Source organism: Procambarus clarkii, chromosome 9, assembly GCF_040958095.1.
Source record: "Procambarus clarkii isolate CNS0578487 chromosome 9, FALCON_Pclarkii_2.0, whole genome shotgun sequence".
Taxonomy (NCBI): Eukaryota; Metazoa; Arthropoda; class Malacostraca; order Decapoda; family Cambaridae; genus Procambarus; species Procambarus clarkii.
In genome coordinates, this window is record NC_091158.1 from 4449463 (window position 1) to 4463814 (window position 14352).

General features: G+C 44.7%; 1 protein-coding gene across 1 annotated transcript in view; it reads left to right on the top strand.

Moving 5' to 3' along the window:
- The window catches only part of LOC123766262 (coiled-coil domain-containing protein 22 homolog), a 202955-nt gene extending 189326 nt beyond the window's left edge, over positions 1 to 13629 (top strand). The window contains exons 12-13 of the mRNA XM_069321082.1: positions 2139 to 2273; positions 9978 to 13629. Of these exons, the coding sequence (XP_069177183.1) occupies positions 2139 to 2273; positions 9978 to 10085 (243 nt within the window). The 3' untranslated portion in view covers positions 10086 to 13629. The remainder of the gene's footprint in view (positions 1 to 2138; positions 2274 to 9977) is intronic.
- Positions 13630 to 14352: the final 723 nt, after the last annotated feature.

A 14352-nucleotide genomic window follows, 5' to 3' on the forward strand; every position in this document is an offset into this window, starting at 1 on the left:
CCTCCCTCCCTTGACAACTTCTATCATTGACACCACCTACCTTCCCTGACACCATTATCCCTTAACATGCTCGGGGTATAATATCCTTTCTTCCCCACAGGCGCATGTAATTTAGAAAAAAAAAAAAAAATTTCTTCCTAACCTGTTAATTTGTGTTCACTGATCACGGGAAAAATAATAAAAAAATCGTAAGTGGCATATATTGCCCGCTATAGGGCGGGGAAGTCTGGCAAATTATAGGCGCTGACTCAGCGTGCGTCCCAGGCGGTCTGTTGCTCGCCAGCTGTCAGGCCAGAGTTGCCACAAAGAGATAATTACCTAATTATTTCAATGTCTCTGATTTTTCATAGTTTTTTTGCTGTAATATTATTCAATCGTGTGTAGTTTGATATATAATAAAATGAGTGAATCATTGCTGTACTCAAAAATATGGTGTGCATATTGTTGATTCAATTATGTTCATCAATCAGTGAACAAATACTTTGTCGGTTATTACACTATAAGCACAGGTTATATATAAGTATCTGCATGTCTTGTTCACTATAACGAACCACTAAGTAGCTATTATGAGTAAAAAAGTAATGAGGAGTGACTGCCGTGTACCAGCCAGCCACTCCCGCCCTCCCTCAAGTCATCTGATTCACCCACATTCTCCTCTCACAATACTGTTTTTGCTATAATTCACTATATACAGATGTAATATATATAAGTATCTACATGTTTTGTTCACCATAACTGTACATCTAAGCTTGTATGGTGAGTAAAGGCACCAAGACGTAGGACCTCACACAGTTAGCTGATGGCTGCCGCCCTCAAGGCCAGACGCACTAATATTTCTCCTCCAACAGTACTGTGTGGTGTTATTACGCTATATATCTTATATACAGACGTTATATATAAGTATTTACATGTTTTGTTCACCATAACTGTACATCTAAGCTTGTATGGTGAGTAAAGGCACAAAGACGTAGGACCTCACACAGTCAGCTGATGGCTGCCGCCCTCAAGGCCAGACGCACTAATATTTCTCTTCCAACAATACTGTGTGGTGTTATTACGCTATATACACACATTATATATAAATATCTACCTGTTTTATTCACCATACTTGTACAAATAAACTGGTATGGGGCCCAAAGACCATCGTGGTAACCAGTAAACAACACCGTTGTCTGCACGGTGGCGTCGTCTGCACGATGCCACCGCCCTCACCAAAATGGCAGCTCCAAACCTTCTCTTGCTGTTTATACCCTCTATACACATTTTATATATAAGTATCTACATTTGTGTTCACCATAGCGAACCACTAAGCTGGTATGGTGAGTGCAGTCAATAAAAGGTGGCCACACACAGTCAGAAGACATCGCCACCACCCTCCCTCCCACAGCATTACTCCTCCCTCCATGGCGCACAGCGCTAAATATCACCACATTCCTGCTATTATCAGAACCCTGGTCAGTTTTATCACAGTCAGGGGTCTTCTGTAATAATATCATAGCTACATAATAGCATGAACAAGTATATTTTAGCATTTTTAGGCGATGCTGTAGTCACAAGCTGAACAGCAGTGCTGTTAGCTCATGCTGCGTGCATCAGGCTTGGTGGCTCTCTCAATACCGAGGCCCTCACACCCGGGAATTTGGCTCACGATTTTTTTTTTAAATGGCGTCTATTTACAAAAGCCCTGATGAAGGTGAGGTGAACCCCGTTTATCCGCGGGCCATTTAAATCTTGCGTAGTACTCCAATACATCATATGATGGGATGTGCATTTTATAGCAAGTAGCTCAACCCATCATATGATGTGTTGCGCAACTTAGGGTTAATATTTTTGTAGTAGGCGTTCCTTTGACTCTACGTAAGCACTGCATATTCTTATCATCATGAATACACAGTGATATTTCATCTATTTTGGTCACATCTTCTTGAAAAGGGCATGAAGTACTGCAAGATGGTTTTGTATGTTAATTTAATTACTATTTAACACTTTTGTATTAAATTAAGGCTATTAATTCAAAATATTGCAGTGGCTATAGGTCCAAAACCAAAATATTTGATGATTTTGGAATAAAGGAGGAAAAAAAACTGATGGGAAAAGTTATATTTTACATATAATATATGGTATTCGCACATTTCCAGGAGGCTGCTAACAATGAACGAGTGCGGCAGGTTTACCGAGCTGTGGCAGCTGTGCATGAAGGCTGTGGAGAATTGGTGGATATTGTACGTGATACTGGAACTATCCAAAGAGAAATAGCTGATTTAAGAGAACAGGTAAGTGTAAAAAGATCAATGGTATGCATGCTAAATGGCAATATAGTTCAAGAATTTACAACATACTCTTGCTGTGTAAGGACAGTGTTGGATATGCATAGGGCAACTAGCAAGGGTTGTTTCTGGAAACCCATGTAAGGCTTGACTTGCAAATTAAATGTGAAGGTAAAGTGCTCTCTATGGGGGAAAAAAGTATTATATTCCAGAGATTTCCAAATGTTCACTTTCTGAGTATTCCACTTAGATATTTCCAAATGTTAGATCACTGAAACCATTGAACATGGTAACATTTTATAAAGGCACAATAGTAATCTTTTTAAACATCTGTCAGGCCATATTTGTGCTAGGGGCTGGACATTAGTAAAGAGTTAAATCTAGTCCAGTGTGACAACAGGAAGTTCACTCATAAAGATTAAAATCCTTTTTAAGTCCTTCTTGGTATATTAAGTAATGCTCTCAAATAACCAGCATTGAATGTAATGAAACGCCATTTTCTGGGCAAGTCCCAGAGGCTCCCTGGAGCTATACAGGCTGATATGTAATTATTAGCTTTCTGGCATCAGTCAAAGTGCATGGAGTGCTTGCCTACAGAGGACCACGCGCCAGAACCTGGCCCCCTTCAGAGAGGCATGAGGAGCAATGACCTATAGAAACCCCCGTGTGGTTGGGAGCATTCTTTGTCTGCCATTGATCGGGTCTGGCACCCAGAAAGGTAGGCGCCCCAAAACAAACCCCTATTCTGGTGAAAACGTTGCTACCAAAAGCCGAACGAGTGGGCAGAACTTCCCAAACGAAAATTAGCGAACGAGCATAATGTCGTCATGTTGCTGCGCCACTGTCTGCACAACCCCCCCCCCCCCATCCTCCCCGGGAGGGGGAAGGGGAGCCCCAGACCCTCGCGCCAGTGATCCAACCATCAGTTCTTAGGCTGGATGTCAAAAACACGTGAAAAACCCTGCCGACCAGAAAGAGGGAGGAATGCTAGGGAGTCTCCAGGACTCGCCCAGAAAATGGGATTTCATTACATTCAATGCTGGTTTTTTGGGGAGAGCCCCATCGGCTCCCTGGAGCTAACTACCCAAAGACAAGGAAAAACAGGGATTTACCCAGGAGGTGGTCAGTCCTCACTCCTCAACGCGAAGTCGAGACAACTGGCTGCAACCACCGACCCAATGCAATGCAGGCCCTACCAGGTCCAGGGACATTGACAAGGTAGCGACCAGGATCCTGTTCGACCTCCAAAAACCCTGTGCCTTAATGTCAACCCAAGACCTGTTGCTATAGACGGCAGCCAAAGCGACAAACTTATGAACTTCGTGGGCACGAGGATAGACTGCAGGCTAGCTAGACTTAATAACTCTGCGGACGATTTGGGAGACTCGAGCCTGGAAACAGGGAAGGAGGGAAACCGGGTCAACCCAAAGCGCATTCCTGGCCACCAAAGCCGTTGCGTGCAAAAACGGCAGAGAGCCGCAACCGAACATAAAACATGATGCACCCTCAGCCTGACTAACCAAACATCAACAGCCCAAGGACCCCTCCGGAAAGCAGCCTCATTCTCATTCTTCACCAGAAGAGAAGGAGACGGCTGCAACCGAACAAATGTACCACCAGGACCGAAAGAGCAGAAACCCCTGCGCCGGAGGAGAGGCGCAGGGGTTTCTGTAAGAAACAGGTGAACCAAGGGAAAGAGGTACAGGTAACCCCCGCCATCACCCTCGACCCCAATGGCCTCGCAATCGGGGAAGGGCGCCACGTATACAGGGAGACGCCTTGACCAAACCGACATGAAGAGATCCTCTTCCGGAGGCCCGAACGTCCAGCAGAGCCAACTGAATGAGTTGGCATCGACCGTCCATTCTGTGGATAGGGGAACGAACTGGGACAGGCTGTTCGCCAGGACATTAGACACCCCCAAACGTGAACCGCCAGGAGAGCCAAACCCAGAGAACTCTACAGACGAGTCACCCGAAGCGACCAGCCTCAAAGCGCCAAGAAACGCATCGAACCGCCACAGATCAGGCAATGAACCACTGGGGAACAGTCCGAATGGAGCCGGATCATCGATCCGCAAGCAACCCGAATCCTCCGGAGCAACATCCACACAGCCGCGAACTCTCGCACCGTGTTGTGAGTCCGATGGAAGGAATCCCTGGCCAGCCTGGTGAGCACTGGTCACCAGGCCAGCCGGTTCACCATGGCAAACTGGCTGGGACCCCACACCAGCCAGTCATCGAGATAGGCCAGAACCCGAACATCTAACAGACGCAGGCGGGCCACCACGACCCGAGTAAAGTGTATGAAAACAGGAGGCGCCAGATTCAAACCAAAAGGAAGGCAACGAAAGCGGTAACCTTGTCACCCCACAACAAAAATGAGCCAGTCCCTGAACCCCAGATGAATCGGGACATGCCAATACACGTCCTTGAGGTCCAGGGACTTATCCAAGTGCCTGGCTCCAACAGAGATGGACCTGGGACAGAGTAGTCATCCGAAAGGAGGGGCAATAAATCCACGGGTTCAGACAGGACAAATCCAGATTGAACCGTAGGTCCGCACAGTTCCATTTTGGGACTGGAAATAAGTGGGAAACCCACCTAAGAGATGAAGTTGTTTCAACCACGCCCAAGCAAACCCACTTCAAGATGACTCAACAAAGCGCAGGAAAAGAGGCTTGCCCCACCAGTCCCAAACCCCCCGAAGGAGGAGGAGCTACCCAACGCCACCACAGGCTGCGCGAAGTGACACAAAAGGCCCACAAATCGAGGGACCAGGCACGAGCAAACAGAACAAGCCTCCCCCCCATCACCCCTGTCAATGGGACAAACTGTGAAAGGGCCGACGCACCTTACGAGAACCGTAGTGGTGCACAGTGTGATCCTTACGCTGACCAGAAACAGACGGTACCAAAGGCTGTGCCCGCCCCGAATCTGGCACCACTGGCTTGCCACGATGGGAAGAACCCCGAGCCCTGGCACGACCCTTCCGGAAAGGCCCCCACGAACCCCCCGGAGGACTAACAAGTCTGACATAGGGATGGGAACTAACCGAAGCTGCCTGCAGATACTGCACAACCACAGACTGCAAACAGTAACGGACAAAAAGGCGAAGACAACCTAAGAGCCAGGGGCCCAAGCGGATTCCAAGGAAGAAGCGAGCACTGCCTGCCGACACACGATTCAAGAAGCAAAAAATTGTAAAACAGCTTCCCACAGGAGTGGTGTGAACAGCTTCGCGAACAGCAATGCAGACAATCCACGCACCACCGAGGGCAATGCACCAAACCCAGAGGTGGCCCCAAGCTCCTCCACATCCAACTGAAGCCAATCTGAGGATAGCTCAAGGCAGGGGAGGGGCTCCCTGCATTTCTTATGCAGGGAGCCCTGCATAAGAAATGCAGGGAGCCCTGCATAAGAAATGCAGGGCTGAAGTCAGGAAGCCACGTGTATACAAATCCTCCACGACCAATGCAGCCGAAAGGGAAGGAACCTGCACATGAAGCTGCATCACACCAACATCTCGCGGAAGGGCAGAGGTGAACAAACATGCATTGAGATGCTCAAATTCGTCCTCAAGGAAAATCTGTGATGTCATCTGAGCCTCCCTCCACTCCAGCGCATGGGACCGACAGAACGTATGTCAAGTTTCCAATGAGAATAGTGGGCAGTCTGCTAGCCAGGACGACTCCGGAACTTCATAACGAACCCAGTACAGACACAAAAATCCATACACAAAGGAACGCGGATTCATCACGAAAGCATAATCCGAGTCGTGCAGGAAGGATTATGTGTGCACATGTGTTGCAGGAAGCCGCAAGGGCTTCCTGCAGCACATGTGACGGGACGCGGGAAGACGAAAACTTCCGGAAGGATGGGAATGAGGAACCCACAGGATCACGGAACCGAACCCGGGGAGGGGTAGATGCCAAATCCAATTCGTACGCAGAGGGAGCAAAAGAGAACTCCTCTCCTTGTAACACCAAGCCTCACTCCAAGGGTACAAAAACCCAGGCGGGGTCCAACGGAGCCCAAGGCCCCCAAATCAACCCTTCCCCTGCCCAGGGAACCTCACCCCGAGGACCCGGGACCAAGCTGCCCTACACCCCCCACTAGTTTCTCTATCAGCTATCTCACCCTGTCAGAGTAAGAGACAAATGTATGTGAATGCATGTGCGTGTATATATGTATGTACAGTATATGTGTGTGCATGTATATGTATGTGTATAAAGTATATATGGAAGCTGATCAGAATTATATTTCACCTTTGTAAATGCACATTAATGACACTATGTAAAAGACACATCGAACACTTTATGTAGGGCATACGTAAATCTGTGTATCTATGTATTTACGTATGTAGGTTAGCTTAGCATTTTAAAAGCACCGAATCACCTTCTGTGGTTGATTGTTCAATAAACCCCTGAACTATATGTTTAACAAATCTCTAACCCTGTCCATGGAGGACAGAAGAAAATGTATATATGCTGGTTAGCATTGTAAATGTGTGGCCACATCTGTGGTAGAAAATATTAAAAAAAAAAACTCCCACTAGTCAGGAGGGATGAAGGAGGCCCACTGGTCAGACCCCGAACCTCCAGCTGTAGGATGAGGCTCAAATGCCTCCGTTGCCACCCCGGAAGGGACTTCCCTGAGACTGGCCGAGTCTCAACACCAACTAAACCCTGCCTCGACTCCAAAACCCTCAGACGTTTCGGAGCCGGAAGCAAGGGGAGGTTCACCGGATGACCAACCGAAGGGGAAAGGACAAGGAGGGGAGGATGGAACCAAAGTGAAAGCGACTCCCACCCTCAAGTCCGGGTCCCTATAAACAAAACGGGGCAGTCTTGGGGCATCCGGGGAAGCAACGAACCTATCGCATTGCAGCAACCTAAACCCAGCATACAATGCCTCTGCTGCCTGCACCCTCATATAAATGTTCAGTAGCATGAGTGAACTGGAGCACACACAAGTAACAAACGTTGAATGACTCTGGGTCAAAAGAATCACAGACCCGACAGGCATTGATGTCGGAGACACAACTGGTGATTGTCATCCTGAGACAAGGATATAGAGCAACCATCAACCTTGCAAGAAGTGAGAGGGGACACAAGGGTTGCATCCATTGGACCACGGAGCCCCCGCGGAGTTTCCCAGGGCCCTTAACCTTGGTAACACGCTAAGGAAAGCCCAGGCAGGGTATTGCGAACCAGCGCCTAAAACTACCACGAAGACTTCTTAAAGCTGAACCCCGGGACATGTCCATTCACGGGGGCCTAGCAGGGGGTATCAGCAAGAAGACAGTTATGGATATATAAACCCTAAATGTAGATAGGGGGCAATCAACCAAAGGCATGCCCCTTCCCCACCATTCAGTAAACAAAAACAAAAGAAAACCATGTACGAGGGCAACATACTCAGGCGGAACAGAGCTGGCCACTATAATAGGTGAAAACTAGCTGTGCAGTACCCCTAGCATTATATATGTAAGTGACAAAAACTACCCCCTACCCAGAGGCAAACAAAAACCCCAGCTGACTCCAAGGGTGTCCAATTACCACGCAGCAAAAGATACAGCGTAAGTAGATCCCAAGGTGACTTGTGGAAGGTGGCCTCAAGCCCCAAGGGCAGTACTTACTGGGCACCTAGGGAAGGAAATCCTAGGCGCATGCAGCCCGAATACTGTTGAATATTACTCCTGGCTCACACACCACCTGTAGAGACAGACCACACCACAAGGCACAGAAATTGAGACCAAAGCATGAGCCAGAGGCACGTGACCTGCCAGCATTCTAAATGTGTGGCCACGTCTGTGGTAGAAAATAATAATAAAAAAAAAAGTATTACATCAGCTAAGAACTAATGGTTGGATCGCCAGTCTGGGGTTTCCCCTTCCCCCCTCCTGAGAGGAGAGGGGGGGAAGGTTGTGCAGACAGCAGCGTGGCAACATGATGATGTCATGCTCGTTTCCAAATTTTCGTTTGGGGAGTTCTGTCTACTCGTTCGACTTTTGGTAGCAATATTTTCACCAGAATAGGGGTCCATTTTGGAGCGCCTACCTTTCTGGGTGCCAGACCCAATCGATGGCAGACATAGAATGTTCCCAACCACACGGGGGTTTCAATAGGGAAGTCATTAATGTTTCAATAGGGAAGTCATCAATAGTCATTAATGTGCATTTACAAAGTTGAAATGTAATTCTGATCAGCTTCCATATATACTTTATACACATACATATACATACACACACACACACATATACATACATATATACACACACATGTAAGAGGAGACATGATAACCACCTACAAAATTCTCAGGGGAATTGAGAGGGTGGACAAAGACAAACTCTTCAGCACGGGTGGGACATGAACAAGGGGACACAGGTGGAAACTTAGTACCCAGATGAGCCACAGAGACGTTAGAAAGAATTTTTTCAGTGTCAGAGTAGTTAATAAATGGAATGCATTAGGAAGTGATGTGGTGGAGGCTGACTCCATACACAGTTTCAAATGTAGATATGATAGAGCCCAGTAGGCTCAGGAATCTATACACCAGTTGATTGACAGTTGAGAGGCGGGACCAAAGAGCCAAAGCTCAACCCCCGCAAGCACAATTAGATGAGTACAATTAGGTGAGTACACATGCATTCACATGCATTCACATACATTCTATGCCTTGACTTGTGGTGCCTAGGCATTTTGTGTGGTGTCAGTGCCTTGGTATTATTATGGTGGGTGGTATTATTAATGCCCTTCCTTAAGCAATATGCTTATGACCTTTGCAGCCACATTTATCTGCATTTGACATCAGTTCTTGTAGCAAGTCTTCAGTACCCGGGTTTCTTGCTTGGTCCCTACCTTCAGACCTTGGAAAATCCTGAAGGTTTTTGGTGTGGTTATCTATAGATTGGCTCACTGAATTCACTCACTACTTGTAAAGTCAAGGGATGCCCATTGTCATTGCACCATGATACTGGGCATTTGTACTGTCTTCCTCTGCTATCTGTTGGGTGGGTACAGCCAAACAGATTAGGTAGTACTAGATTGAGAGCTTGCACTTGAGAGACTTGTCTTCCCTCCTTGTCCATTGCTTGGGACACCACCACTACTGTGATATTTGGCACATAGATGATGCCTCTCTTTCTGGGCCCTGCTCTCCTGCTGTCTTATGTGGATAAGTCCTTTCAGCCATTTCTGTTGCTCCTATTTTGATATTCCTTTTTAGGTAAGTTATTCTCTTCTGCCAAAGCACTGTCAGGAGTAAGCTTCAGCGAGCTACTGAAGGGGCCACTCAGAAAGGAAGCGTTGAGTGTAATGAAATGCACTTTCGTTTTGGCTTAAGAGTTAAAGGCCCTGGGTGACTTGGACTGCCATCTACTGGTGGTTGGGCACATCAAGGTTAGTGTTATTCACATTCGAAAAAGATCATTTACCTTGTTTGACTCAGATTATGTTATTTTCTTGAGGCACTAACATATTTGTTTTTCTTAACGTTTCTGGAGAGTTTTTCTTGGTTTGGATATATTTCTGATTGCCAACGTCACATCACAGAGAGAGCCAGATTCAGGCCCTGGCTCCCAATCGGTAAGTGTGGGATTATGGGAATTACATCAGGAAATCTGATGTAATTCATTAGAGGCCAGGACCTAGTGGGTAGCTCACCAGTAAATAGTGCTTCATTACATTTAAACACTTGATTTTTTCAGGTTGATCTTGAGAAGAGCAAAAAGGTGGAGGAGAATTTAGAACAGCTGAAGATTGATCTAAATCAAGTGAAGAAAGAGAATGCCATCTTAAAACAGCAATTGTTGTAATTACCTAAGTGTAGGAAAGCACTTGTGTCTTTTATTTAAATTGTACAAATGTTACTAGACAGCAGTACACTGAAATTTTTGTTCTTTATATTTGTAAAATTTAATAATTCAGAATTGTTAAATGTATTGTAAATTATATGGGCATAAGATTACTTTTATTTATAAAAGTAATTTTAGTTTATGATGAGTTTATTTAATTTTAGTTTATGATTATTAATGAGTTTATGATGTCTTTGTGGTACATTAAGTTACTAAATGTAATGTTTTAGACTGATATAAAAGTGATACAGAAATCCTTGATAATTTGGGCATCCAAATTCCTTCAGTAACACCTACAATTTTAAACTTTGTAAACAAGAAAATCATAAAATATGGATGCTATGCAGTGAAGGTTTGTGAAGTATGATATGGACAGTATGCAGTTTGTTAATAATAATTCTCTGTGCAGTAACGTGTTATAAATAAATATTAAATGATTTTAAATATTTAAATGAATCATTTAAATATTAAATGTTAAATGATTATACAGTATATAGAATAATAGTATTTAGTGTTACTGAACAGTACTAAGAAAAAGTTTGATAACAGAATGACTAATGATAATTTACTTGAATTTACCTGAGGGCCACTATCTCTCTAGTGGCCTCGACTGGGACAGGGAGCTGGAAGCTTGCCAAAGGTCCTGCAATTGCTCCTGAGGATTTTTTTTTGGGGGGGGGGGTGCCCCTTGGTGGGTCCCTGAAGCCATGTTGCTGAGATAGCTCCCCATTGCTAAGTTACATTAGTCATAGGCATGCTGATGGCCTACTAGTTATCAGAGATAGACCTTGGCCCCACAAAGAAGCATAGGAAGCAAGGGATTGTTACAATCAATATACAGACAATGAGTCACAATAACGAGGCTGAAGATATGATGACCAAACCACACACCAGAAGATGGAGACAAGGATATTTTGGTTCATCTTGGACCATTATGAAGTGAATTGTTATTGTTTTATACTCGGTATAATTCAATCAACTTTATAATGGTCCGGGACGGACCAAAACGTTGTCGTCTCTTCATCTTCTGGTGTATGGTTTGGTCATCATTGTTACAATTACCCTCACTACAAAAGCAACCAGAAAATAAATGCAGACAATGCAGACAACTTCATGGTTTATGAAAATGAAGCACCAATAGGCAATGCAAAAAATTCACTCGCAAGGAAATGGTTCACTTGAAACTGTATGAAACATCCCTTAGTGCACCATGGTGCCAACAGGTGGCATTCTGGAGCTCCCAGGTTTAAAACCAGTGGTTGCTCTGTCCTGTTGCTGATGTTATACATTCCACGTCTGACCTTCCCTAGTCACCACATTATAGCAAGTCCCACTTCTTCAAGATGGATGCCAGCCATCCTTTGGTCTCTGTCCTGTGGGGGCCATTGTTAGTGTATCATTCCTAGTTTTTGGTGCTTGTTTTCAAGGCACACTCCTTGAATGGATTTAGCATAATCTGCTCTTCAAGCTGCATGTGTGTAGGGAAATGCTTGTTTAGCATTTCCCCAGTACTGTCAAGAGTGCTCTTTCTGGCATGTTTTGGAATTTATTCCTGAAAGGCCAAGCCACTGGGATGGAGAGTCTCACCTAGACAATCATTACCTAGACAAGACTGGTAATATTATTTAATAATAATTACAATAATTCATTGTGTCGGGAGACAGGCAGCCAGAGTGTATTCAAACATTTTAAGCTTATATTGAGGGGACCCCCAAGGTTGAATTACTGACCCTGCCCCGGATGCAACCCCACAACAAGCTGATTAACTCCTGAGTACTGCTTACTTACTGTTAGATGAACAGGACATTAGGTGATAGGAAGTGCATACAACCATTTTTGTCCCTCCCGGGATTCAAACCCGGAATTCTCGATTGTATATCAAGAACAAACCCAACTGCACTACTGGGACCCTTAATATTTTAGTAAGGATAATATAGTACAGTAATTTACTACACTACTAGTCTATTACTACTATTATATTACTAGGATCTTGGTCGTAATCTCTTAGCCAGAAATGACAACCGCCCCAGATTGCAATAGCCAACGAACTAGGGGTTGAGTGGCCGGTGCGGTGGATCCGGTGGCTCCCTCTACTACCCCCTCCCCCTCAGCGGGGAATGTAGAAGAGCTCCCAGAACCTCATCTAGATACAATCCAGGTACCCTGAAACTTGAAGTGCAGATGTACAGGTTCTGCACAAAGATTGTAGTAGAAATCATTGAGTTGTGAGGGAGGTCAAGACCTTATAAGAGTTCTTCAGACCTTGTAGTGTTACGAGAACCAACCTTGATAACCTAGATGAGGTTATGTCAACATTTTCTCTGATAAGTTGCAAGTTAAAGCTGCAGCAGGGAGGTCTAATAAAGAAATGCCTTCAGACGCCCAGCTGAACAAAACACATCGTGCAGAGGACGTGTGTGGAAAAGGCTGCTCTTCAGTTTACTTTGAGTGTACCACATTTCTTTTGAAAAATCCCAGTTCAGAAGGTCTTATATTGCTGAGATTAGAAATGCAGTGAAATTGGTGCATGCAGGAGCAACACTAACGTTGATTACCCAGTGATTCAGTCAAAGGCAGTAAGACAGGTAGTAGAGCAGTGTGATAGTCTACTACTTATGGGGATAGTCTACTACTGGGAAGACAGTCATGTGAGCAACAGAGGGTGTTGCGATTTGTTTCGGCAGCGAGATAAATAGATTTGAATTGGGCAGTGCAGTAGCCCCTGTCAGCAGACAGTTCCAGTGTTTTAGTAGTAGTAGTCCTACGGGAGGAGCCACAGGTATCCAGCTATTAGTGTTTAGTGGTAGTTTTGTGGTGATAGCCATTCTTGGTTGTAGTAATGAGGCATAGTGAAGGATTTGGAGTCCTTGTTAAGTCATTTGCAGTTCAACCGTCATCGGAAAGGTAGTCTTGTGAACAGTCATCGTCAAGCCTGCAGTAAACGTCTGCACCAGTATGTTGAGAGGTGACTGGCAACAGTATCAAGCATTGGCGACTAGTTGTGTCAGCAGCCACTTTTCCCGCATGTTGTGAGAAGACATCAAGGCGAGAAGGGTGCAGTGAAGTCAGCCGACTGGCACTAAGGATATGCTTAGTTTTGTAAAGTTTCCCTCCCTATTTCCCTTGAATTAATTGTTAATTCAATGGAAAATCCTCGAATTGTTCCAAGGAACAATTTAGAAATAGTGCACATATATGTACTGAAGTGATTTTTTCACTTGATTATTTTATATATGATTATTGTTGGTCGATTCCTGAGAGCATGGGATAGTAATATCAATTTATTTTTTATTTCCAAGTATTTTGCCAAGTGAAGGGAGCCTCGTTAACTTTGATTTAGAGCTTTTGCTTTTCATTTATTTATGAATTAGTCTAAGAATTTGAATTCTAAGAGTCAGAGGTAGCCTAGCGAGCCAACTGGGCATTTAAATTAAATTGTGAGAAGAGGCTGTTTGTGTAACTTGTAGCCTTTTTCATTTAATTATACTGTATTATTTTGTATAAACATTGTGTTTGTGTACCTCCTTATTCTGTTAATTATTAATTGACACTGCAGAGGCTGAGTTACAAATTATTATGGTCACCATGGGGAAAGTTGTGAGGGAAAGACTAGGCTTAAGCACATTTTGCAGACACAGAGATAGTGGACATCATTCTGGGATTGTGTGTCAATTCTTGACATCAGATTATACCTATAAGAAGTAAGGGGTATCCTTGCCTCCCATATTTATGCTTCTTGCATGAGGTGTGACAGAAGGCGAGTTGAGCAGATTATATGATGTGCACTGGGTATGTGAGCTCAATAACCTAAAGAAGAGTTATAGCTGGCCTGTGAGGAAGAAGATGCCTGTGAAGGTGAGAAGCTGACCGAGTGTGAAGCATCTGGTTGTAGAGGTCCATCAGCTGAGTTCCACATTCTGTCCTACCACCCCTTCGGGATCCTGGGGGCAGGTTCTCCAGGGAGCTGCTGGGGTCCATGTTCCTGACATTGGTAATCAGGGGAAATGTGCAAAAGTGGTCAAAGTTCTTGATCCCATTCAGGCTTGTGTTGGCCCTGGGAACACAAGGTCTTTCTTGTAAACATATGTATCTTCTCAATATTTCTTACGTAATAGGTTCAATCAATAAAAGAATGAATTTTGGAGAGTTAATTTTTCAATTACCCTCAACAGTGAAGAGAAACGTATGAAATATTGAGAAGATTCGTGTTAGAATTATTAATCTGACC